Source organism: Hoplias malabaricus, chromosome 3 (genome assembly GCF_029633855.1).
Source record: "Hoplias malabaricus isolate fHopMal1 chromosome 3, fHopMal1.hap1, whole genome shotgun sequence".
Taxonomy (NCBI): Eukaryota; Metazoa; Chordata; class Actinopteri; order Characiformes; family Erythrinidae; genus Hoplias; species Hoplias malabaricus.
Window position 1 is genome coordinate 39,166,739 of NC_089802.1, and position 16,458 is coordinate 39,183,196.

At 44.3% G+C, this 16,458-nt stretch overlaps 1 protein-coding gene across 1 annotated transcript; it reads right to left on the bottom strand.

Moving 5' to 3' along the window:
* Positions 1 to 1,689: 1,689 nt before the first annotated feature.
* On the bottom strand, positions 1,690 to 13,501 carry fam83c (family with sequence similarity 83 member C). Its single transcript, XM_066665089.1, has 4 exons — positions 12,638 to 13,501; positions 9,473 to 9,640; positions 8,627 to 8,751; positions 1,690 to 3,196 (listed from the first exon to the last, which is right to left on the bottom strand). Exons 1-4 carry the CDS (start codon positions 13,154 to 13,156, stop codon positions 2,251 to 2,253), a joined length of 1,758 nt encoding a protein of 585 aa, XP_066521186.1. The 5' UTR covers positions 13,157 to 13,501; the 3' UTR covers positions 1,690 to 2,250.
* Between the last annotated feature and the right edge of the window lie 2,957 nt (positions 13,502 to 16,458).

The following is a 16,458-nucleotide window of genomic DNA, read 5'->3' on the forward strand; positions in this document are numbered from 1 at the left end:
GAGGAACGCTGAGTTAAAAATCCTCTTTTGCCTAACCTCCACATTCAGTCAAACTCTTTACAAACACTAGGAGATGTCATTCACACAATTGGTAGTGGAACCTGTTTTTGTTGCTCTGTAAAACCAGTTTAAAGTAGTTTCTTTAATGAACTACTGAACCAGAAAAAGACCCAGTCTGGCATTCAGTTCATAGTTCTCAGAAGAACCACAGCATTTACTCAAGAACACTTCACTGTCTCAATTGTTCACAATGAAAATGAAAATGCTGGACCAGGAACAACAGAACCTTCATAGGTGCTTTAGTCGGACTGTTCACAGAGTGGGAGTTCACGAAGACCTGGGAACCGGTTCTTGGAGACCTAACAATAGTGGAATATATTTTTTTAAATATATTATGAAAATTTAAAAAATGTTCTTTGAAGAATCAAATTAAACTGGTGTTTCCATCAAACACTGACAGAATAAAGGTCCTGTCAAAACACACTGCTGTAAAGACAGTGGAAATATACCTTCCAGGGTACAGCTGTGAACTTTTAATGCCTCTCAACTGGATTTTAAGAGTAATGTTCCAGAAGGAAACGAGATAATAATGTGATTTAATAAAATAATGGTTTTAGACATTCAAAATAAAAGTCTGGATTTGAAGTGGAGTGAACTAAATCAACGCAACCCAGAGCAGCATCAGAAGACCTGCAAAACCAGATGCTTAGGTTTACATAGTTTTCATATTGGTAAATGTTACTGGACACAACTCAGACACACTTAGATTTTACTCTTTCATTGTCTGTAACCCTTATCCAGTTCAGGGTCGCGGTGGGTCTGGAGCCTACCAACTTTTGAGTCACCAGTCCACCTACCAACGTGTGTTTTGGAGCGTAGTACAAGCCACCTCCACATCTCGGTTACACACTAATAACAGTTCTTTAAGGGTTCTGCTGGTTCTGCTGTGGCTGTTCTCATAATGACTGAGGACCAACCCAGTGGCATTCAGCTCCGAGAAACTTCCTTTACAACTCTGTACTGTATGGAGTTGTGAAATAACTTAAGTGTGGGTGAAGGACCACACCCAAAGTCCTCCTACACACTCCAACCACACTATAAATGTCCCCTCACCCTTCAGCTTCTAGTGAGGAATACTGCAATAACAAGTAATCCATCACAGAGAAGATCTATCTATAAATCTATTCATCAATTTTTAATATGTTTGCAGGTCTCCTCATGCTTTTCTCCCTACGGTCTGCTGAGAGAGTGTCTACAAATGATAAAAATGGTACTTTGACAGTAAGTTGTATATCTTTTTGGTGAAAAAAATACAAAAAGCCTTGGTCAAAACGCCGAAAAACAAACTGTTTTCCGTATTTTAACCCAATCCGTGCAGTGAAACACACATTTACACACTCACACACACACAGTAGTGAACACTAGGGGGCAGTGAGCATACATGCTCGAAGCAATGGGCAGCCCTAGCTATGGCTCCCAGGGAGCAGTTGGGGGTTAGGTGTCTTGCTCAGGGGCACTTCAGTCATGAAATCAAGGGGCTCTGGGCCTCAAACCGGCAACCTTCCTGTTACAAGCACAGTTCCTTAACCACCAGGCCATGGCAGCCCCTGAGACAAGGAAAAAATAATGCTCACAGCTCAGTTTTCTCTTTTTCTAAACGTGAACCTTTTATTTATTTCACTCTGAGGATTCGTTTTCATTTACTTTAAGCTCATTTGGCAGGAACTGAACTAGACACAGAATTAGGTCTTGCTCAAAACCTTTTGTATTTATTAAGCAAAAAAAAACCCAAAACAAAACATGTTAAGTTACGTCATAAGAAGTAAACCTTTGTAAAAAGTGTAAAAATGACCTGTTTTCTGAAAGCTCAGATCCACAGGTCTCCGTGTGCTTTTTCTTTTATTGTCTGTTAGAAAACGTTAAGTCCATCTGCGGTTACAGTTGAGTTGTAACATTCGCACTTCTGCCATCACCTTCCTCTGCCCTGGGGGTAGTTGTGCAAGACAAGAGGCAATCAGTCACATCTTTTGTGCTAAGTCAAGGTCTGTAGGTCTTCTGGACCTATCCTTTAGTTTATTCATCCACTGGAAAACAAAGAAGGCACAAGAACCACATTCCACTACAGATCTCCATCCATTCACAGTAACAAAGACGGTGTACCCCGAGAGGAACAGCGAGGAACTGCGAAGCATCAGTGCCGGAACGCCTTTCTCGTTTGTGAAGAGCTCTTTCGCCTTCCTGTTGGCGAGGTCAGTTGTTGTTCTTTAGCTCGAAGCGGCTGTACACCTGCTTGGCCTTCAATTTGTTGTAGTGATTGACCAGGTCTAGTTTGCTGTGTCCGAGCGTCATGCGATTCTTGTCTCTGCGGTTTATCATGGCGTCTGGACCCGTGCGGTCCTTGTGTAGAGGGGCAGGAGGAGGTGGGCTCTGGATGCTCTCCGGCTCGTTCTGTGATAGATCTGGACCCCCGAATGCTGTGCTGTGAGGGGGAGACCTCTGGAAGATGTAGGAGTCCTTCTCTTTGGAGGCTGGAGAGAAGAGGTTGGTGAATTTGTTGGAAAAGGCGTGTGGAGGACTGCGTACTTTCGGTGGGTGTTTGGTCTCCATGGGGACCTGGGGCTGGGGAATAGGAGGAGCTTTGGGACCACTATACAAGTTGTTGTGGTCATAAAGACCCATGGCCTGGAATTTTGACGTTGGTCCTGCTAGATTTGCACGAAGAAATTCTGGCGTTCCAGCTTTGGCCCATTCCACTCCTGAGGAATTCCACTCCGTCGTGGGACTCTGCAGGTTATCGTTAGAGGATCCTCGCCCAGAATGGTTCCCCTGACCCATGGGACCCACTCTCCTCTCCGGACTCTTCACAGGATTGTCCTTCTTCTCCTGAGTGACTTTATAAACCGGAGGGGGCATTCCAGGAGCTGCTTTGATACTGGACACACTGTTGCTACTCTGGCTGCTGGAGTTTTCCGAGCAAACTTTCTCCCTGTTCCCTCGCTCCTGGAAGAAGTCCATGGTGGGAATCTGCACATTGTAGGAGTAGAAAGGAAGACCCTCCTCGTCCAGGTTATGGAAGCGCTGGATAATCTGAGAGTCCGCGTAAAGACAGCGGAATTCCCGGTCGAAACTGTCTGCGATCCGGCCGGAAAAGTGCAGGATCATGTTACTGTGCACCTGAGCAGAGAGCCAGGTAAAACTAGAGGAGGAACAAAGAAAGATAAAAAGAAGAACTTAAGAAACAATAAAAAAAGATACACACTAAAAATGTCAGTTTTATAAAAGGTTAATATGCCATTACTTTTCCATCATATTTGCTGATTTTTTTAAATGTTGGAATGTATGATGGAAATTGACATTGAAAATAATGTTAATTTCTGATTTTACAGGAAAATACTGTATAATGAATTGTTGGCTGCCGTCACTCCACCTTTCATTGCACTACAGTCACATTCAAATGCACCTGGTTGTTTTTAAAGTCCCCAAGCTGTAAATGCTGCATCATTTAAGGTGGAACTCTAAAGAACATCAATCAAGAGCACATTTTCTGCATTGCTGGTGTAGGTGCTGAATCTGGAGGCATTTATAAGTGAGCTGTAAGACCAGCTCTTTATGACCGTTCAATAAAAGACAAGATAAACATGTTCTGCGTGTGTTACATTAGAAACACGTATCAGTTTTAGAAGGAAGTCATCAGCTTTATGGGGAATGTGTTTCCAAAGAAAAACGCATTGGGTTTTATTTTTTTCTCTGCAGCTGAGAGGCTCTAATTCTCCAGTGTTCTTTCAAACAGCAGGTAAACACAGATCTGTTCTGCGCACTGCACGGACAAAGCCTTTTACGCTTTGGAACAAGCCTCACCCACTAGGTACACTCTCCATGTGAGCACCCATTAACTAAACTGTGCCAGCACCATGCTCCAAAGCTGAAACAACATCACGAGGCTTTAAAAGCCCCTGTGCTCAAATATGTGTTATCGGGTGTTTTATTATGAGTAAATACATTCATATTTGTATCAAATGTCACCAGCGTAAAGTACATATTTTCAGCAGAGAACTTTTTGTGAAGTATTTGCCCTTTGTGTCCGAGTTCGTCACACTCAGTAGTTTCAGATCTTCAGAAAATAACACAATGACCACTGATGATGATAAGTGGCTCTTTTTACCATCCCTTGAAAATTTCATTTTACTTTTAGAATTAGAACCATTTATGGGCCACTGTGCCACACACAGAGGAATTTGTTCTTTGCATTTAACCCAATCCACGCAGTGACACTCATTTACACACACTAGTGAACACTAGGGGCAGTGAGCACACATGCCTAGAGCGGTGGGCAGCCCTAGCCTTGGCGCCCGGGGAGCGGTTGGGGGTGAGGCACTTCAGTCATGATCTGCCGGCTCTGGGGACCGACACACGCCCTAAACACCAGGGCTTCCTGTGCAGGTAATGAAGTGGAATAAATAAAGATGCACGGTCTTGAATTTGCTAACAAAAAAACAAAAAACAAACAAACAAACAACAGCTTATGATGTCACAAAGCAGCTTTACAGAGTGTGAATCAGAACAGATAACAGCAGTCGACCTCTAGTGTAAAGTCCATATGGATTGGTTTAGTTTTTCAGGAGAAGTCTGTAATAAAATTTCAGAAAAACTGATGAGGATGTTTATCATTCCCGAATTATATCACGTTGTCACATGATCACAAGCAAGCTCCTAGTTGTGTAATTAGATTATATTATACGAACATAAAAGTAACACTATATACCTGCAGCTGCCATTACAACCCCTCCTTTCCCGGCCTGCGTTCTCTCCAGTTCCTCATTGATTTGATTTTTTTCTTCCTTCTGATAACACTCTCCCCGTAGCAGCGTCAATTTGTAACGACTCTGAATAAAGCTGCTCTATGATCAGGAGGAATACATGATTAAATTACTCCCATTTCCTCACATCGCCGTGTCACTTTTTCTCTCAGGGCTGACATGTGCTCCCTGTCAGTCTCTGTTTCCATGGTTACGACATAAGTATTACCTTCAAACAATTCCCTGCGGAAATCACTTACTGCTGTGGTGATGATGGTAATGATGGGGACAATAATATATCGTTAAAAATACGCAAACAGTGCAGAGGTATGAACTGAAATGATACAGTCTGTGTCTTTCTATGTTCTAATAAAAACACACTGCGATTTTTAACGAACGGATACATATTTAATCATTCTTTTGGAGCAGAGACATGTTTAGTTCTGGTTTGGGGACAAGGCCCTAACAGCAAACTATTAAAGTTGCAAACATTTTACAAAAGAAAATGCAGATCGTAATGATCCGACACAAACAGGGGCGTTGTGAAAATGTCATCACTCTCTTAGTGACTCACACCTGTGGTTAATAACTGGGATCAACAGCACTCAGGTTAGATGACTGCCAGCTCTGGGGAATTTAGGCATCACTTAAACACAGCTTTTCCAGACGTCTGCATTAGTGACAAGGTCTCAACAGCCAGGAATAAAATAAAATCCCAGACTCATTTCCACATGGAAAGACCTTACCAGCTCACCCCGGTCTCAGGAGGACGGAGGGAAGTGGTTGGAATAGGGTTAATTGTGTTTCGGTTCCTATTCCAGAGAAGTACACCATGCTACATCAGTGAGAGTCCTTAAGCAGGACCCCTAAAGGTTGGTTTATATTTCTGTGTGGACTTGACGCAGAGCCAACACTGTTGTTAACATTTATCCTTGGTGTTTGTGTCGCTCTGCAATTGCACCGCGGCACCACTAGGGGCTGAATCTCAAACACCTTCCTCTACACCAGTGGTTCCAAAAGAGGGTGGGGCATGGCGAGGTAAATGATGGACAAGTTTGTGAGAGACAAATGTGCAGCAGGTGACGAGTTTTCTCAAAGCCACAACTTCCAAAGGAAAAACTATGTAAAATATGACGAGGCACACCTTAAAGCAACTCATACCAGTTCACGGAAGAGATGAGGGGATTCACTGTGTCATTTTGGCAGAGCAAAAATATTCCCATCTACAAAAGGAGGGCACAGCAGGAAAATGTTGGGAACCACGGCTCTACACTGTGTGTTACACAATGCAGTGGTGTAGTAGAATTACTTTTATAAATCTTTAAAGTGCACTGTTTACGATGGAGGTCGCTGTTTGGGACTCAGTGTGGTTTACATGAGGTGCCAGGAAAAAAACAAATACAAAGCCGGCACGTTTTCCCCACAAGGTCCACACCATGTCTGAGCATATTTCTGTGAAATCGCTGTGGATTTGCTGCAGTCTCTGTGTGTGGAGGAGAAGAGTTCATGTTTCTGTACTTCTTCATCCGTCCGACTACTGACCAATCACAGTGTGTTGTCTGCATTGACATGCCACACCTTTCCTGAGAGGAAATCGTCAGACTACGCCAGAGTCTACGGTGTAGGGTTGGCGTAGACTTGTTGCCTATGACAGAGGTTAAACGCAGAGGTATAAATTGGGCTTAACTCTCCAAAAGCCTACAGATGTAACATGATTAAACGTGATTACACACTGGGTCGGACCTGCTGCAGCTTTAAGAATGAAACGGAAAATGAATCACAGCAAGTTTGCCTTCGTGGCCTCCTCCTGGTTCCACTGCGCAAAGGCCCTGAGCATCATCCTACTCTCAGTCTCAAAAATACACAGTGAGAAATAGAACAACAGGAGCCACAGGATATTTACAAATGTTATTTTACAACCTTCAGTCCCCATCACACAATCTGATCAGCAGAGTGTCAACGAGAGGCCTGTCCTACACCTGCTTAATCAATGACAGACCCCACCGTCTGGGGGACCCACTCTATGGAGCATAACCTGGTTTATTCATGAACTAGAGTTTTATTCTTCGTCTCCTGACAGTTGCACAACAATGAAACGCTAATCACTTGTAAAATGAACTGACTGCTCCTTTAAATTAGCCACACTCCGCTGAGGAAGTCCGGCACTGAGCCCAAGAGTTGCCGAATCATCATCTTCTCATCACTAAGCTGCGAAAATCCCCGGACGCCTGTTGGGTCAGAGCGGAGCTGAGATCTCACTCTTTCCTCTCACCTCACAGAGCTCTGCCACGAAGCTAAAAGCTCTGTCAGCTCCAGCAGCAAGCTGAAACATAACACCGAAGGGTAGAAATTTGCAAAGCAGCGTGCCACACCAGCAGCAGATCTCAGATCGAGATCAGGATCTCTGATCAGGTTCACAGAGCCGGAGAACGATCAGATGTTTTCACAGCACACTGCCACAGCCGGGATTACATAAAGAGCTTGGCGCGAGCTCCTGGTAATGACAGCTTCTACCTGCTGAATATTACAGCTTCTGACTCCTGGGCGGCTTGACAGCTGCTTCTGTCAGAAATGTGCGGCAGGAGACGGGCTGTGTTTCAGAATTCATTATAAACCCCATTTCCAGAAAAGCTGGGATTTTTTTTGCAGAATTCAATAAAGAACCTGAGTCTGTGAATTGTTCATTCTCTTGCAGCTTCATTAAACTGATGAAAAGCACAAAGATTTCCCTGGCTTTTATTGAACAATTAGCTTTTAATGTGTAAATATGAACACATTTTCAATTTGATGCCTACAGCACACTCTGAAAACGTTGGGACAGAGGCAAAACAAGGGTCAAAAGTTTACAGAACATTGACATTACACCATCGAAAAACTTTTCACTATAAGCATCTGGGTATAAAAGCAGCACTCACCAAAGGCCTCGGTTCATTCACAAGTCTTAAATAACACAAAAACAACATAAAAATAAACCGCAACACAGCACCTTTTCGCTGCTTGTAAACTTCTGCGCAGTAAACCTTCCTCTAAACACTGAAGAGCGACACTCTCACTCATTATGTTTTGGGACAGAACCTTACTGTCTAGGAGCCAATAAGAATGCTTGTTCCAAAATCTAGATTTCTGATTGGCTGTCTACATTATGCTATGACAAAAACATAAGTATCAGAAGACAGGTCCATCCATCCATTATCTGTAAGCGCTTGTCCAGTTCAGGGTCGCGGTGGGTCCAGAGCCTCCCTGGAATCATTGGGCGCAAGGTGGGAATACACCCTGGAGGGGGCGCCAGTCCTTCACAGGGCAACACACTCACACCTAAGGACACTTTTGAGTCTCCACTTACCAACGTGTGTTTTTGGACTGTGGCAGGAAACCAGAGCACCCGGAGGAAACCCACACAGACACAGGGAGAACACACCCCACTCCTCACAGACAGTCTTCCAGAGGAAACCCACGCAGACACAGGGAGAACACACCCCACTCCTCACAGACAGTCTCCCGGAGGAAACCCACGCAGACACAGGGAGAACGCACCACACTCCTCACAGACAGTCACCTGGAGCAGGAATCGAACCCACAACCTAGAGGTCCCTGGAGCTGTGTGACTACGACACACTACCTGCTGCACCCCCGTGCCACCCCAGAAGACAGGTGGTATGTGAAAATTCTAATAAGCAGCTGTCTAACAAGACGCTGATGCTCCAGAATATAATCAATGCTCAGAACTGAAAAAGCCCTGTGTGAGCACTGGCTTCAAAAAGCCCAGTCTAATTCTGGGTGGTGTGCAGTGAAATCATTCACAGTAAACTAAAGGAGCAGGAATGTGTTACCTGTAGGATCCAGCTATGACCTCTTCACAGTCGATGATCATGAATTTCTCCTGAACTTGTCCAGTGAACTTTTTCCCACTCTTGGTGCAGTACGTTTCTCCACATACACTCCGTATTCTCATATTCTGAAAAATAAGATTTTACCTTTAGAAAACAGCTGTTTAGAGCTTTGAAATCATGAAATAACCATTAGTGTAAACATTGCACAGGGCACAACAGTGTAACACAGCAGTGGTTACAACATAGTCCCCATCACTGCCTTCATCCTTCTGAGTGGTGTGTTGGGAGCAGTCCTAGCAAATGAGGTGGAACAGGCTATAAATCACGATTAGGGGAAAGAGTGCAACAACTTTGGTGTAAAATAATCAAAAACAGGTAAGTTTGGCAGGTTTGGGGTACTGATTCTCTCAGGCCTGTTGGGAAGGTACGGAAGAACATCTCGTACCGTGGGTTGTGGTGAGTTCCTCATAAGCATCAGCCTGTGCTTCTGCACCAGAAATGGCTTTTAAAGAGAATGTGTCTTAGGTCGAAACGTGCTCAGTGACCTCTCTGTTTTAGGCAACGTAACATATTTTTGATCATAACATACAGTAAATATCTGAGGCCCTTTCAGTGCAGGATGTCTGGTTCCATTTACCACAACTGTCAACAACACTGACTACACTTCTGTAGAACAGAGAACTTCACACCAAACCAAACCAACTCTCCATCACTGTGTTTACCTCTTAAACATTGAATTATGGAGAAATAAATGATCAAATCGGTCAAATTCCATTTAAAACGGATGCACTCTTGCAAACGGTTGATTTTAAAAAGAACCCTACAGCCACGTTAAGTTTGACTTACGTTCAGGTGCGAGTTCTGGATGTCCAGAGCTGTGCACATGTCCTCGAAATAACAGAGATTCTTCTCGTCCAGGAGTATGTAGACGGGAACCCGGCGCTTGTTGGACGCTTCCATAAGATCACAGAAGAGGTCCACGTCAGTGAAAACGTCCATAACCACCGCTATGACCTGTACACAGAGAGCACAAGGACTGAGTGGGATTTACCAAGACATTAAAAGGACACATATGTACATTATTCCCATTAGGCTCTGATATATGCAAATGAGCTGTCTTTTGATTGGTTGCCCCATATTGTGCCTGTATCTTTGTGGCATGTTTTCCATACGGACCATGCCCAGAGGACGTTAGTGTGGTCAGATCTTGGCGGTGGATGATTAGCTCTGGACCACAAACACCACTCCAACTCCTGCCAGAGGTACTGGATGGACCTCCATCAATCCAGAGAACACAGTTTCACTGCTCCACAGCCCAGTGCTGGAGGATTTATACCCCTATGGCCAATGCTTGGCATGGAGTAGGGAGTACTTGGGCTCATGTGCAGCTGCTCGGGTCAGTCACATTTTCATTTTCCCAGTCAAACAATAGCACTTTTCCACTGCATGATACCAACTTTACTGGACTCTACTTGCTGTTTGGTTCCTAGTTTGTTTTCCACTACCACAGTGCCTCCCAACCCCAAAATTTTCCGGTGTCTTTTCAGACCCCGTCTCTAAGGGGAAAAGCGAGCTTTGGAAACCACAACAACGGCAGCGGTAACGTTAAGCGGTGTTTACTCATGGTGTATTGGCGTGTTGTTGTTGTTTGGGACTGAACACAGCTCCGTCATCAGTTCAGACAGATCAGTAGAGTTTGTTCCTTCCTTGTTGCAGTGTCCAGCTCTCGCTGGATTCTTTCGTCGGCCACCGATCCAAGGAGCGTTTGAACCTCTTCAAAAGTCCATGGCGTAATTTTACGAGCTGCCGTCGAGAGTCGGATAAAAACAAACTTGATCTCTGCTGCAGCTGGAGATTTTACAGATGGAGAGTTGGTGCTGGTCGTCTGCGTTGCGTGGCGTAGAGTGACGACTCTCTCTGGACAATCAGCGCTCTGCAAGGTTGACATGTATGGCTGTGTAACACCGAAGGCCACATGGGCAGTGGGCCCTATATAGAGTTTAATGGGATGACTACATTTATCTCATGCAGGCAGTTTACCTGTGGCCCCTAGTAGCCCAAATACCAGCCCACCCAGGGTCCATGCTAACAAAAATGTGCTGGCTGGGTCAGGCTTCTGTACAGAGTTTATACACACTGTGTGTATAATTGGATGCATGTTACAACAAGGAGGGAGGGTGTTCTACAAACGTTGACATTACAGTGTGTATAAAGAGCCAGAACAAAGTTAACGCAATATCATTAATAAAAGTGTGTAAGGTCCTACTGTAGTAGGCAGCTCCCAAAACAATGAGACTGTTGTCACAACACTGTGACCCACTTCACATGGAAAGACGAGATTTGGAAACAATACAGTGCATTCTTCCTAAATTACACCTTTTAATCTCCTGGTTTTGGTTTATGGAGGCTGTGTATACTTGTATGTGTTTATGACTTGTTACTGTTACTGTACACAGACTAAAGTTGGCTGGGTACTTTACGGTATTTGTTTAAGGCGAAGGTAAATAATAAGGTTTACAATAATGACGCCGTGTAAATAAACGATAAGGAAACACTCAAATGACAAGCAGGCTTAGATTGACTTCGTGTTTAAACACATTCCACCTTAAATGGCTACATCCTGGAGACACTTCTCAGGAATTTTCATTTCCACCTTAAATTGTATAGCAGTTGCAGTGTAGTATCTCATTTGAACTTTCTAAACTAATTGTACAATTCCACCTTAAAATGTTACAGCACTTGCTGCAGTACTTAATAGTTTTTCTCGTTCCACGTTAAAAGTTGAAGTAGTTACATCGTGGTGACTTTTATTCTAACAATACTTTCCACATTCAATTGAATAGAACCAGTTGCACAATTCCACCGTAAAACGTTATATCACTTGAACTGCAGTACTTCATTCATTGTTACTGTCTCTGAACCACCTTATAATGTGAAGTATTTACAGTGCGTTGCATATTTTTTTCTGTACCACCTTAAATGGTGTAGTAATTACATTATAGCGTTATTTGAACTTAAAGTCTACTCTGCACCATTTAAGGTGGAACGGATAACTCAATTCTCCAGAAAATTAAACTCTCTAGAAATACAATTGCTTTAAAGGTAGAACGGATAGTTGAAACAAAATGATTCTTCAGAATATAGATTCAGTAACTTTTTTTAATGTGGAAAGCGTTATTCAAATGAAAGGCTGGCCAATAGGAGCTCAGTATTTCATAATTGTTAATTACAAACAAACCAACGTCTGCTCCGAAGGGCGGGAGTGGAATGGCCTCAGGGTGAGTTTAAAGGGGGAAAGAAGCGTCCATTGTATAATCCGTCAAATCGAGGAACAACAGGTGACAACACCTGAGAGCACCTTAACACCTGTGCTTTGGTCTTTCCTTTGATAAAGAGCCAATCAGATCGGTCAGGTTCTGGGTTTTATCTCTCAGAGACCGTATCATTTATGTGTCTCAAAAATTTAAGGTGGAAAGGCATGTTTGTAGTCAACTCAGCAGAACGCAACTTCTGCAACATTTAAGGTGGAACGTAGAATTGGAAAAACTTTCCAGGGCTCGCCTGGATGTGACATCTCCCACATTTAAGGTGGAACAGGTACTTTTCCTAAGAAGCCAATAAGGTCGTTGTCAGAAGGTTAGTTCTAGACCATTTAATGTGGAATGAAAAGCTAAATCGAGATAAAACACTTAAACACACCTGTCGTTGGCGCCATTTAAGGTGGAATGGAATCCAACTTCAGAAGAACATGTTACCAAAAACACAGCTAGTTCAAACACCAGGTTTTAATTACGCTTTAAGGTGGAACTCGTCATTCGAACAAGACGCCAACTCAGCAGAAGGTAACTTCTGCACCCCTTAAGGTGGAACGAAGCCAACTTTCCTGAGTGGAACCTGACGTTTCAAGTTTTAACTACTTTACATTCGACCCCATTTAAGGTGGAACGAAAAGTTTGAATAAGAGCCAGCTTTGGAAGAACATGTAGGTTACTTCCTCGACACCTGTCTCACCTTCTTGGCCTTGTTGATGAGGGAGCGGATCAGGTCTTTGACGTTCTGGGTCTTGTCTCTCTGGAAGTAGATCTGGGTCTCCGAGGGTCCGAAGCGGTTCGGGACCTCGGGCCAGCCGAGCTCCAGCATCGGTGGCTCCTCATCGGACATTAGCGGGAAGTAGGTCCCGGAGGTGAGCTCGGAGACGGTGTCTGCCTCCCCGCAGAGGTCCCGGTCCACGGTGCCGTTACAGCCGTTCTCGGATTGCGCGCTTCTGGCCGCGCTCTCGGTGATGTAGCTGATCTCCAGCGAGGAGAGGAAGCTTAGTTCGCGCTCCTCCGTGAGCACACGGCGGTACTCGGGTTCACCGGCCTCCAGGAGCGCGTCCGTGGCCAGGCGAGCCGTCTCGCTGTGGCTCAACTCCAGCGCAGAAACCTGCCTCCAGGGGCTCTTCACCTCCTCCACCCGCGCAGCGAGCTTTCCCAGGGGCTTGCGCCCGAGGTGCGGCACAGGACGCACGGCCTCGACGCCCAGCATCATCGCTGTGGAGGTGCGGAGCGCGGAGCTCGGGGAGACAACACCGGAGAACAGCAACAAGTGCACGGTTCGCGTTAGAGCCCGAGGCTCAGGGTCATTTCACCGAGAGCAGGAGGAGAAAGAAGAGGAGAACGGTTCGTGTTTTCTGTTCTTGTTTCTCCAAGTGTCCAGTCACTTCACTGAGTGGAGAAGGAAACAGCGCTTCTCTTCTTTCCTCTTCTCTTCTTCTGTTCTGTTTATCCGTTTTTTTCTCGCTGCTGCTGAGAAACCCGAAGCTCACCTGTCGTCGTGTTTTACCTGTGCTAAGCTCCTCCTCCTCCTCCTCCTTCTCCTCCTCCTCTCACATGATATGCAAAACGAGTCTGTTTTTCCGCTTTCTTTTGCTTTCTTCTTTACCCACCCGTTTTCAGACAAGCCCCGCCCCTCCTGCGCTCTGATTGGTCGAGAGTTCCAGAGCAGTACAGTGAGGGCAGGATGTTTATATTCGAAAATTAATCTATTAGAACATCTAATCGATATAATCTTTTCTATATCAATTATGTCCAATGTTATTTATTTTTTAAAAATCTGTTATGTCCCCACTGTGTGTTGATGTACTGTCCCTTTAAAACCACGCTGCCAGGCTGTAGTCACACGATTCTGCCCCCTATCTGCCACATGGAGGAGAACCTAAACGCTGAGGCTGACCGAGCAACTCGAGCTCGTACCAAAGACAAACCGAGCGTCTGTGGTGTGGACGTGCTGTGTTTTGACTTTAATTATGACAACGCTGAGACTATAATTAATAAACACTGAAGACAAACAGTTTCAGCCAAAGCACAATCACACACTAAATGTAAACAGTGCTCAGAAAACAAGCTCCCAGCGACATTAGAGAAACTATCCCAGCTTTAACACTGGAGCATATTTACAGCACAAACCTCGTCACTGAACTGTGAGGGTCATAAATACAACAAAATAATCGTTCACTAATTTGTAATTGTGGGCGGCACGGTGGAGCAGCAGGTGGTGTCTCTGTTACAGCTCCGGGGCCCTGGACATTGTGAGTTCAAGCCCTGCTCCGGATGACTGTCTGTGAGGAGTTTTTTTGTGTACTTGCACCCAACGATTCCGGGTAGGCTCCGGACCCACCTACTACTACTACTACAGAGTCAGCCTCCCATACTCAGAGAACATTCCTCACACACTACATAGCCCAGGGAACCAAGGGAGGTCTCGTTTTTAAGGTGATGTTCATGATTGTAATCAAAAACAATTGATTTTCATTTGTTTTCACGATAAAAAAAATATTTTTTTATAAAATTCAGAAGATTTTTTTAGAATTACTTCATGGTCGCGGTGGGTCTGGAGCCAACCCGGAATCACTGGGCGCAAGGCAAGAACACACATCTGAGGGGGTGCCAGTCCTTCACAGGGCAACACACACACACTCACACATTCACTCACACACTCACACCTATGGACACTTTTGAGTCTCCAATTCAACTACCAACGTGTGTTTTTGGAGCGTGGGAGGAAACTGGAGCACCCGGAGGAAACCCATGCAGACACAGGGAGAACACACCAACTCCTCACAGACAGTCACCCGGAGGAAACCCACGCAGACACAGGGAGAACACACCACACTCCTCACAGACAGTCACGCGGAGGAAACCCACGCAGACACAGAGAGAACACACCACACTCCTCACAGACAGTCACCCAGAGGAAACCCACGCAGACACAGGGAGAACACACCACACTCCTCACAGACAGTCACCCGGAGGAAACCCACGCAGACACAGGGAGAACACACCACACTCCTCACAGACAGTCACCCAGAGGAAACCCACGCAGACACAGGGAGAACACACCACACTCCTCACAGACAGTCACGCGGAGGAAACCCACGCAGACACAGAGAGAACACACCACACTCCTCACAGACAGTCACCCAGAGGAAACCCACGCAGACACAGGGAGAACACACCACACTCCTCACAGACAGTCACCCGGAGGAAACCCACGCAGACACAGGGAGAACACACCACACTCCTCACAGACAGTCACCCGGAGCGGGACCCACAACCTCCAGGACCCTGGAGCTGTGACAGTAAACTGATGATTTTAGAAGTTTACCTGAACTCATACTCAACTCTGAGACACATGTGAGGCTTGTGTAAGGTTCAGAAAAAAATCCAGAACATATATTTTTCTTAAAGACTATTGGTACCATTTTAAAAAAAGACCACACTTATAAATGGTTTAAAAATCTTTTCATTGCATAGTTATTAATTAGGTTGTAAACACCTTAAAAGTTATTAATAATGACTTTTTAAAAAGGGAGACATTTCAAAAGTGAAAGTGTCAGAACTCACTGAAAATGTGGAGGTACAGAATAATCAGAGACTTTAGAATGTGAACTCATTTCATTTCACGTTATTGCTCACCACATTATCATCAGTGTGTAAACAGACACTCTATCCAAGGTTAATTAATTAAACTTGTTTGTTAAAGGGTTTAACGTGTTAATAAATATGTGCTGGAGTCAGTTTTGACTGATGGAGGAGTCAAAGTAAGGTCATTATCCAGAGATCTGTGGTTTATCTTTAGATGGATGTGGGTTCACTCTTTGGGATATAACAGGTCACCTTGTCCCTTTCTATGGTTATAACCTAAGTAATAACCATTATTAAATGATTAATAAGAGACTGTAAACCATATAAATGTAGTCAAATTAAGTGTGTACCAGGGGCTGGAGGATAAATCTAAATTACAACGTTTACAGCATTTGTGTTCACAAAAACAGCGCCTGAGGGGAGAGGGGAGGGGGGGGGGACCTTCATGTGCTCCTCATGCTCCCAGGTGCCTCCTGATTGGCTGAGACAGTCCTGGTCTTAAACAGTGCTCTGAGCTGAGTAATGAGGAAACTTTAGCTGGGTGCTTGTGTTACACATTAACAACAAATATGGCGGAGTGCTGCTGTGTGCTGAGTGTGATATAACTGAGATGACATCACCACTTCGAATTCATTAATATCGAGTCTACATGAGTCACTCAGTAGTAACCTTTATTTGTATATCACCTTTCTTACACAACAGCAGCTCAAAGTGCTTTACATTAATTATTTAAAACAAAACTGAGAAAAAATGAAAGAGTAAACAGTTTAATTGCAATTAAAGTCAATAAAAAAATCTCCAAAGCAATAAAAAGGCAAACAATTAATGCAATGAAAGAAAAAGACATAATTAAAATGGTTCAAGATTATTATAAAACAAATAGAAACTATCATGAAAAATAAAAGCATTAGAACCTAAAGGCTTCTG

Coding starts and splice junctions, on each gene's coding strand:
- fam83c (XM_066665089.1), bottom strand. CDS start 13,156: ATGATGCTGGGCGTCGAGGCCGTGCGTCCTGTGCCGCACCTCGGGCGC. Junction 9,641..12,637: donor TCATCAACAAGGCCAAGAAG/GTGAGACAGGTG, acceptor CTCTGTGTACAG/GTCATAGCGGTGGTTATGGA. Junction 3,197..8,626: donor GTCATAGCTGGATCCTACAG/GTAACACATTCC, acceptor TTCCTCCTCTAG/TTTTACCTGGCTCTCTGCTC.